Source organism: Chamaea fasciata, unplaced genomic scaffold (genome assembly GCF_029207755.1).
Source record: "Chamaea fasciata isolate MVZ Bird 193981 ecotype frontalis unplaced genomic scaffold, bChaFas1.0.hap1 SCAF_30, whole genome shotgun sequence".
Lineage (NCBI taxonomy): Eukaryota > Metazoa > Chordata > Aves > Passeriformes > Sylviidae > Chamaea > Chamaea fasciata.
The window spans coordinates 968,963-978,599 of NW_027094115.1; the positions used below are offsets into that span (position 1 = coordinate 968,963).

General features: G+C 49.7%; 1 protein-coding gene across 2 annotated transcripts in view; it reads right to left on the reverse strand.

Annotated features, from left to right (window-relative positions):
- GFPT1 (glutamine--fructose-6-phosphate transaminase 1) overlaps positions 1 to 9,515 on the reverse strand; it is a 36,077-nt gene extending 26,562 nt beyond the window's left edge. For both annotated transcript variants that reach the window (XM_066206436.1, XM_066206435.1), the window contains exons 1-3: positions 9,436 to 9,515; positions 868 to 975; positions 362 to 469 (exon numbers count right to left, since the gene is read on the reverse strand). In XM_066206436.1, coding sequence (XP_066062533.1) covers positions 362 to 469; positions 868 to 975; positions 9,436 to 9,442 — 223 coding nt within the window. In that variant the 5' untranslated portion in view covers positions 9,443 to 9,515. The remainder of the gene's footprint in view (positions 1 to 361; positions 470 to 867; positions 976 to 9,435) is intronic.
- Between the last annotated feature and the right edge of the window lie 122 nt (positions 9,516 to 9,637).

A 9,637-nucleotide genomic window follows, 5' to 3' on the forward strand; every position in this document is an offset into this window, starting at 1 on the left:
GTTCCTACAGCATTTCTCCTTCTGCCCTAGGTCTTGATAATTATCTCCTGCTTCCTCTATCCCCAGTTCAAGGGTTTTTTTGGTTGTTTGTTTTGGAGATTTTCTTGTCTGTTTTCCACGATGCATTTTAGGTCTATTTTACTTTAGTAGGATGCAACTCATTTGTCTTGAAAAAAATGAGGATTTCTCAACAACCACAGGATCATCTGGCTCTTCACAGCTCATCCCTGAGCATTTACACCTCTGGCTCTTTACACACAAGTTACTTGGAAAATAGTGTTGGTGGGTAAAACAGGTGATATTCAAAACACAAATGAGGTGAGAGGACATCTGAGGGAAAGGAGGAAAGGGAGACACGTACTGTGAACCTCTTCATCCAGAGCTTTCACTTTCCCTGTCTGCTTGATAATGTGGATTTTGCAAGCATTGGCTTCCCAGTCTTTGTCATTTCCGCCGTCCAGTCCCACACCTAAACACCACCGTGCGACATGGAGAAAGAGGGTCAAGTGCAGAAGTTATTAACAATACTTGATGCAAACAAATTCTGCCCCTTTGGATTCTTCATGAGCCCCTTCTCCAAAAGCTGGCCTGCCACATAAAGGCAAGAAACCCCTTAGGTAAGTTTTCCCTTTGTCACCTTGTCAGTAATTTTTAAAGCTTTAGGAAAAAAAAAAAAAAAACAAAAAACAAACAAGGATGCTTACAGAAGTCTCTGTATTGAAGTTAATCCAAACCTCTGACCACAGGCACATCCAATTTGTGATCCAGCTTTCTTCAAAAGCAGAAGGTGGTAGAAACCATTCACAATCACACCAGGAAAACCATCACTTAAAGCCCAAATTTCCAAAAGAGCTCAGAGAGATGTACCTGCAGAGTCATAGCCCCGGTACTCCAGGCGCTGTAGCCCCTTGATGAGGGTCTCCAGGATCTCCCGTCTCGTCCGGGGAACATGGTAGTTCAGGTAAGCAAAGATGCCTGTGTGGGGAAAAGAGAATCATCTTGCACCAAAGTCACAGTTGGGGAAGCCCTGTGTGAGCACCAAGTTCCCAATCCAGCAGACTCTGCCTGCAGGAAGCTCCCACTGCACTACTAGCTCTGCCTGCCCCAACCAAGGCTCAACAGAGACATCGTTGACAGTCCAAAGATCAAAACTACTCAAAAACACTGAAAGCAACTGAGCAGGACAGGAGAAGGCATTTCCCTGTAAGGTGGGCCTATGCAACAGGATGAGCTGTCAGGAGACAACACAGGGCACAGGAAGCTCATCCCCGCAGGTGAACAAGTTGAGGTTCCTTCACATGGAGCTGAAGAACCACCAAAGAAAGGAGTTCTTCCTCCAACAGCTTCTTCCAAGTTCCTCCCACAGACTCACTAAGAAAAAAATCCTTCCACTCATGCCAACTAAGACTCCCAAATTAAAGGAGTTCTTCTTCCTGTAGGTTTTTCAAATGAAGAGGAATTGTTGCTTCTATTTTTACACTAATTCCTCGATCTCTAACGTCAGCTCTGGCTCAGAACAATTCCCCTTGGTGCCACCACGGAGCAGCAGGATGAGAAGACATTTACTGGATGCTACAAATATCCATACTCAAAACCTATAGCTTCACCCTGTGATATCTGAAGGGAGAAAATATCTGTTTGGAGTAAAAGCAAAAACAGTTTCACACAAACATCCATCTGTGTAAGTGACTGGGGATTCCAGGTTCGTAATTTAAGAAACTATCAAAACCTCTGGAGGAGAAAGAAATTCAGTCAGACACACACAGCCACAAAGCCCTTTTAAAGGCATCCCAAATATTTTCTATCTTCCTGAGGGTGCTGCCACGCAGCTCCTGAACTTTTATTCGAGTTTTACTCCCAAGGTGGCTTTTGGAACATAAATCCTTACATCTACCCAGAGAACATTTGAAAAACTGCACTCTTAAGCCGTTTGTGTTTTGGAATTAAACTAAATCATTCAGAGCCCGTCGATGTCCTTATTTTATAAGTAGAAGTATGGGCTGCTCAATGTTGAGGGACCACAGACAGGTGTCAGGATAAGTTTGTCCTCAGCTTCCCATTACTATTAGAAGTTACACCTCCCCACAGCTCTGCTGCCAACAGAGCACACCACAACTCGCTGGTTTTCTTCCATACTGCTGGAAAAAAAATCAGATGCACATTCAAGTGTTCCTCTTTCTTAACCCTAGTTGGATGAAGGAAAAAAAAAAAATTGAAAAGGAGCTTTTCACTTTGTTTCTTAAGCTTCTGCCTTCATTACCCCAAACCACCTATAAGGTTATCAGGACCAAATTTATAAAAATTCACAGTTCCATGTCCATTGCTCCTGACATCCCAAACCAACAGGGCACACAGGGCTGCTCTGCCTGTCTGTTCAACCTGAATGCTGGATCCAGTAACCCCATGGACAGGGTCAGCTCCTCCTGCACAAACCTCCCGCAGACAAACCCCTGTGAGCAGGGAACCACCTCTGCTGTGTTCCAAACTTCTGAAGGATGCTTTGCCCCACGCTCTCCGTGTCCAAACCCTCATCCCCACTCCATTCTCCTGGGAAAAAATAAAAATTCTACCGATCTGAGATACTTTGCTCACTCTGTTTCTAAAAACTGCCACCTTCAGGCGAACAGCAGCCTCCCTGTTGCAAGTGAGCTGACTCCAAGCAGCTGAAGGATAGCACGTTTCAGCTCTATCCTCAAACCCTTAAATGACTTGCAGGCCTTACAGCAGGAAAGAGCACAGAGCAGATTGCTTTGTTAGCAGGAGACGGAGCAGGCCCTTTCCTTGTGCAGACACCCGGAGTAGTGGCAGGGCTGCACATAAAACAAGCACACCACAAAGCAAAGAGAACCAGTACATGTGAACTCTTCAAAGGCAGCTGGGCTGCAGCAGCCTATCCCTGACACCATCCAAAGCACAGCTACTCCAGAGACTCCAGAATCAAGGCCAACATGAGCAACCGTGGGCTCACGAACGCTGCTCGCATTTTTCTAAATGAGCTGAACTGTTTGAATTGTAACCCCTCCGTGCTTCATGTACCTTGGATCCCGTTCCCACCCGATCCCTGGAGCCTCACACCTCTCTCTGATGCTGCCGGGCCCCTCACAGGACTCTCCAGGAGCAACGACAAGCCCTGCACCTCTCAGTGGCATTTCAGGTCCCCCGCCACGGCACAGCCCAGCCGCGCTCAGGCGCAGCCATCGGGAAGTCACTGGAGGGCACCGCGCCAAAGGCCACCCCAGTGGGATTACAAACAGGGAGCCAGGAGCAGCGCTGAGGTGCTCTGGGATCTGAGCACTGAATTCCTTTTGCTGTGGCCAGCCCGGCTCCTGCACGTCCTTCCCAGAGAACAGCACCAGTGTGAGAGGCACAAGGGCCCCATTGATGGAGCACAGACAGGGCCCTTCTTCCCTGCAGGGCATGGGCCGAGCCACGGGCACGGACGGGGCAGGCTGCAGGGGAAGGCTGGGGAAGGAGCACTGGCACACCTGTGCAACGTGCCAGGAGGGGAGGGCAGAACTCGAGGGGAGGTGAAGGAGAAGCAGAGAACACCAAACTCACTTGGGATGTTCTGCCACCTCACACCCGGCTCGGCCAGGCTGTGTCTCCAGCCTAGGCAGGGAGCAGCGTGTCCAAGGGGTGTGAGGGAACGGATGGGATCACAGGACGGCAGGGATGAGGGGTGTGAGGGAATGGACTGGGAACAAGGGATGGCAGGGATAAAATAAAATAAAGGGTAACAGGGAACCGTGACCACAGGATGGCTTCCGGCAGAAGGATTTGCAGCTTATTCTGACCCAAAACGCAGCTCCCTCCAGAAGGGTTGACTTTGGACACCTTCGTCAAATCTGAACCCAAAACAGACAGTGACTTGAGACGATGTTTTCTCCACTGATTTCGGCAAGTTCGTTCACGCCTTAACCAAAAACACCCGAAGAGCCCAAACCCTGACTCCTTGTCCCAGATCCCAAACAGGAGCAGTGCACAACAAAATGGGCACAAAGTGGCAGTGGCCTCCCCACAGGGAGGGGTGGCCCGGCTGGGAGAAGAGGGAGAACTAGGTTTACCCCTGCCTGTACTGCAAACACTAAACACCCACCCAGAAAGGAGCCAACTCGGCATTTGTCTCAGGCACTGAAAACAGCTATTAATTACAGCACAATTATATTAAGATTATTCATGAGGCCTGTGGAAAAAAACTGAATCCAAGACCATCAAAAAAACCCCAACCCTCCCCAAAAAACCAAGCCAAGGAATTCAGCGCTTCTCAGAAAACAGAGACTATATCTCCCTTCTAAAGAAGAAATGCAAACACTGTTGATGCTGTGAAATATGGACATGCTCTTCCAAAAAACAGATCCTGGGAGATCCAGTTTTGATTCAGTTCAGCTTTTAGATCCTGAGAGGAAAACAGCTAGAATCATAATGGAGATGGGAAAATCAAATCCTAAGAACTCATCTGTGAGCAACATTTTACAAATGAGAAGGCAAGTAAGACAGGGAGGTTTAAAACTCACCTTGGAGAAAAAGGAAAAAACAAACTAAAAATAGAATATGCATAAATGACGCATCCTTAAAGTAAAAACTGAGACAATAAGGCTCCTGTAAAAGAACACAAGTTTTCCTAAATGCATGACTTACTGATCTGCAGGCTAAAATCCAATATTTGATGGCTTATCACCCATTTGTGATACTTATTATGATGAACTACGTGTAAATAAACTTAATTTATTGGAAATATTTACAAACGTGTTTCATTTTCCCCTTTACAAACATCCTGTAATGATGTAATACTTCTTAGCTGGAAAACCCCACGTAAAAACCAGCATTTTTACTGTCTCTTAACTACTGAATCACTCAGGAATATCTGAGCAATCACACCTTGTAACCACTTCCAATTTTAAGTACAGTTCCACTGCCCGTGACAGAAACACTGATGAGGAAAAATAGATGCAAAGTGCTCTTGACACTCCACTGATCTAAGAGTATTTCTGAAAACTGTTTCTTTCTCCCAGCAGCCACCAACAGGGCTCTGAAGAGAGAAGTCTTCTCTGGAATTAGACCTCAAGCTGTGGGTCTCACGCGTGTCACTGTGCAGCGAGGATCCCCACGGTGCCTGGGTGACACAACGGCCCAGGTGGGTGAAACAATGTCCCTTCAAGAAAAACCCTCTTTTTACTCAAACCAAGTGAACAAAGGCTCCCTTCACGCAGCCACAGAAGGCAGCTGAGGTGGCACACAGAACACACAACTCCACACCCCAGCCCAGCCCAGAAAAGGCCTCTGTCACACACCAGAGACACATTTTGCTCTGAGCCACGTGCCCTGTTCAAGCCTTGCTCTCTCCCTCCCTGAGCTGATACTCAAATCGAACAACACAGCTCGAGACATAAGAAGACATCAAGTGCAGAGAGCTTTGTCAGGAGCCTTCTCAGAAGTGACAATTTCTCTGTCAAAGTGACAGTTCTTTGAAATCACACAATGGAAAGGTTGGTTTGGATGGAATTCCAAGGCAATTCCAAGGAGATCCATCAGGGTCCCCAATGGCGCACCACCAGCCTGGACGCCAGGTGTTGAAAATGTACAAACCTTGAGCAGAACGCTCCCTAAACCAGCCCACCACGAGTTTCAGGTCGTCAGCAGATCTAAAAAAGGAGTTTTGTTTCAGTGCACACTTAGACGCGCTTCCACGCAGCGCTTTCAGCAATAACGTCACACCTGCCCTCGGAAACTCTGCCGAGCGAGCCAGCAGGAGGAAGCACTCCAGAAAACCAGGATCTATAATGACGTTGAAGCACTCTGCCTTGACGAGCCCTGAGCCGGCATTGTTCGAGGTGAAATACACGTGACACAAAACACCAACCCTGGGAACTTCCTCCTCATCCACCGCTGTCTGTAATTGCGAATTCCCAGCTACAAGAGGAGAGCAGCAAGGACACAGCAGGAATCCCTACCCAGCAAGCTCAGGAAACACAACGCCCCTGTCTGGAACACACTGACACACCTCAGGACTCAACACCAATGCAATTCAGAATTACAAGAGCAGTGACACTTCGCAGCATAAGAAAACATTTCAGCTACTGACCTGACACAGGACTTTCCATGGGTGGACTGCAAAGACCAATTCAAAGCATGTAAGCTTATTAGACAACTCTTGAATCACGCTAAGATCCACAGTAATAAGTTTTCTACGCATTTCTCTCAGGTGAAATACCTTGAACAATATAATCTAGAATATAAAACATTTCCTTTCTTGCAGGTTTGCTTTAAACACCTTACCTGGGAAAACACTAGAACAGGCATTCAGCTGCCTCTGACACTCGGCTCTCCCACAGAGCTGATTTTCAATACTCAGGCACAAATCCTAGGCCTTCTTAACACCAGCTATGTAAAGGATTCCCTATAAAGAGTTAGTAATTTTAACAGAATAACCTTTTCAACAAATGGACGTTATTGACATCTAAAGCCGACAGTCCCAATACTTTTTCTGAGAACTTTATTTTCCCCATGAACTTTTTTGGAGCTCAGGTTCCTTTATTTCATGGCACATTCACAGACAAAATTAAATTAATCACCCTTTCCAGGTAAATGACTGTCTCAAGATACACGAAGGAATTGCTTCTAGTAATCCTTTTCCTACAAAAGTAGAAAAGCCTTCAGGCTGGCTTTACTTCCAAATTCTTTATCCTGTTACTCTTAACTCATTTCCATAGACCTTGATATCAGTACATCCATCTGGCAGTTCCAAGGAATCCTTTAGCCCAGAACTGCTGCTCAGCCCCACTGGACGAGCTCGTGTTTCTGTGCCCGGCAGTTCAGGGAGGTGCCAGTCCCCGTGTCCCAAAATATCCCTTTTTCTGCCCAGTCTGAGGAGCACAAGGTCAGGCCCAAGCTCGCTGCTGACACTGTTATGTCGGGGAGGTGCACAGGGGAGGGGTGACACTCAATTCATCACCTCCAGGCTGGGAAAAAAGCAAAACAGAAAAACATCCATTCCGTGGGGATACACATTTGTCCACTGGACACTTCCCTCGCTGCCTACACACACAGCTCCCTCTCCAGCTCAAAAGGGCAGGATTTCTCCTGCCCAGAGTAAACAACCAGAGCAGCAATTCCAGGGACTCACTCTGGGCCACAGCCACTGCTCCATGCTCCACTCCAAGGCAGACACAGGTGTAAGAGATGTGGAAGGGCTGAATGTCCCCACTGACGTACATGTGACCCCAGAACTAGAAACTCAAGTCTTTCCTAGGCCCATTTTTTATCTTCAGTAATCACTAGTAGACCAAGAACTGAATTCTACAATCCAAGACCTAAATTCTACAATCTCTTTTCGTCATTAAAACCAGTCATGGCATATGACAGGTTTACTGATTCACAGAACAGTCTATGGAGCCTGGCTCCCTTGAAAAACCTGTTTCCTGAACTATTTCACAGAGGCCATGGAACTGGTTTGGTGCACTTGGACCAAAGCACACCCAACTAATACCTGGCCAGGTGTTCAAACTGCACATGTGTAATACACAAGCAAGGAAAAACCCTGTTTTTCACTAACACTATTAGGAATAAACCCCCAGCACATCTAAACAGTATTCATAGGAGGCACCAAGGCACTGGACTTGGAGGCTCCTTTCCTTTACCTGTCCACCAGCATAAGCCCATCAGATCATGGGATTCTGTAAGGTCACAAACCGGAACATCAGGCTGAAAACACCATGTTGGTAATTTCAGTCTGGAAGCTGCTGAAGCTGTCCCTTCAGTGTCACAGACTGAGGGATCTCAGAACTCGGGTAACAATAGGAGCATTGTCATAATTATTTCTTTTAAAACGCATCTTAACAACTACTTTTCTGTGTGAAGTGAACTGGATAAAACTCTGAATGAGGATGGGCACCCACCAGGCAGCACGGCAGGATAAAGCAATGCTTATCCATCCCCACTCACCGTTCCACGACAGAAATGTGTCTGAGGGCTCCAACACCACACCGGGCCCTGCAGCTGCCACAGCCTGGAAAATCAGGGCTCTCTGCTCCAGACAAGCCAGCAGCCACTCTCACTCCAGGATACATCCCAGAGCAACACGCAGCAAGAGAGACAATAATCCCTAATGCTTTCCTCATCCTGTCCATGAAATGTTTTGATATCCAAGAAGAACTTCACGTCAAAAAGGGAAGAAACAAGTTAAATCCTGAACACAACTGAGTAACTACCCGGTGTTTTCAGGGCTTATCAGGGCAGAAAAAACAAAGAGCAGAATGTTAATATCGTACGTTGCAAAGGCCAGACCTCAAATAAGGCAAGCAAGAGGTCCTGCAGCAAGTTGTTTATAATAATAATTATCCTTTCGATTCTTAGCTTTGCTCCACTTTGTACTTTTAACACGAATTAATACAGTGTTAAACGTGAGCTGAGGTATGAGTCTGTGACTCTCCACAGCTTGACAGCTTGAAGGCAATGCCGGTTCCATCCCAAAAAAACGAGAGAAATGGCAACTTGCACATCAAGTGTAAAACGCACAGTCTCGCTGAGAACATAATTTTACACACAAAAATACAGGGGGGGAAAAAATAAAAGGAGACAGAGGGGAAAGAGGATAGGAAAATCCGGCAGATTGCTGTTGCATACATTTCCATGGAAAAACATGAGGACAACGGGATAGAAAGAGAAAGGATAAATGACATTCCTGTGTGTAAAGGATGAGGCAGGGTGGCTGCACTGCCACGGGAAGCAGAGTGGAAGGCACGGCGGCGAGAGGAGAACCAGAGCCAGTCCCGGCCCGAGCTCACCCCGGGCTTGGGCCGAGCTCGGGGCACGGTCCGGGCACAGCCGGGCCAGGCCGGACACACGGCCCCTCTGTCCCCAGCCAGCACCGAGCCAACCCGGACCGACCTGTGGGAAACAAATTACCGGGCGTTGTAACGCCTAAAAAACACCACCACCGTTAGCACGCAGGGCAGGAGCGGTGACTCCGAGAGGACCAGAGCCGCGGCTGGAAGCGCCACCGGAACGCCCCTTCCCAGCCGTCCCTGCCGCGCACCGGGGCTCCCGGGTCAGCCGGGGCTGCCAGGAAGCACGGCGGGATTCCCCCGGGCAGGGTGTCCCCGGCCGCACCGAGCCCACCCCATCGGCACAGGGCGCAAACCGCCCGGTGCTGCAGCGCTCGCACAGCCCGGGGCGCCGGCCCTTTGTCCGCTGCCGCCGCATCCCCTACAGACCGGGGACAATTCGCCCTTTAAGTCACTAACGCGGCGCGAGCCGCCTCCCCGCGGCGCCGGCATTCGGGATAACGGGGCCGGGCCGCCTCTCGCCACAGCCGGGGCGGCGGTGCCCTCCGTCCCCGCCCGGCCGCGCCGCGGCCTCACAGCGCCCGCCCGGGCGGCTCCTCCCGCCGGCGCGGGGCCGGCCCGGGCCCCGCCGCTCCCCCGGCCCGGCGCTCACCGCACATGGCGCGTCGCCCTCCACAGCCTCGCCGTCTCTGGCGCCGGGGCCGCGCCCCTCGCGCCGGGCCCAGCGCAGGCCCCGGCCCGCCCCGCCCCGGGCCGCGCCCGCCATTGGCCGCGCCGCCGCCGCCCCGCCCGCCCGGGCCCGGGACGTGGCAGCCGCCGCCGGGGCCGCGTCCGCTGCCGGGGCGACCGGGCAG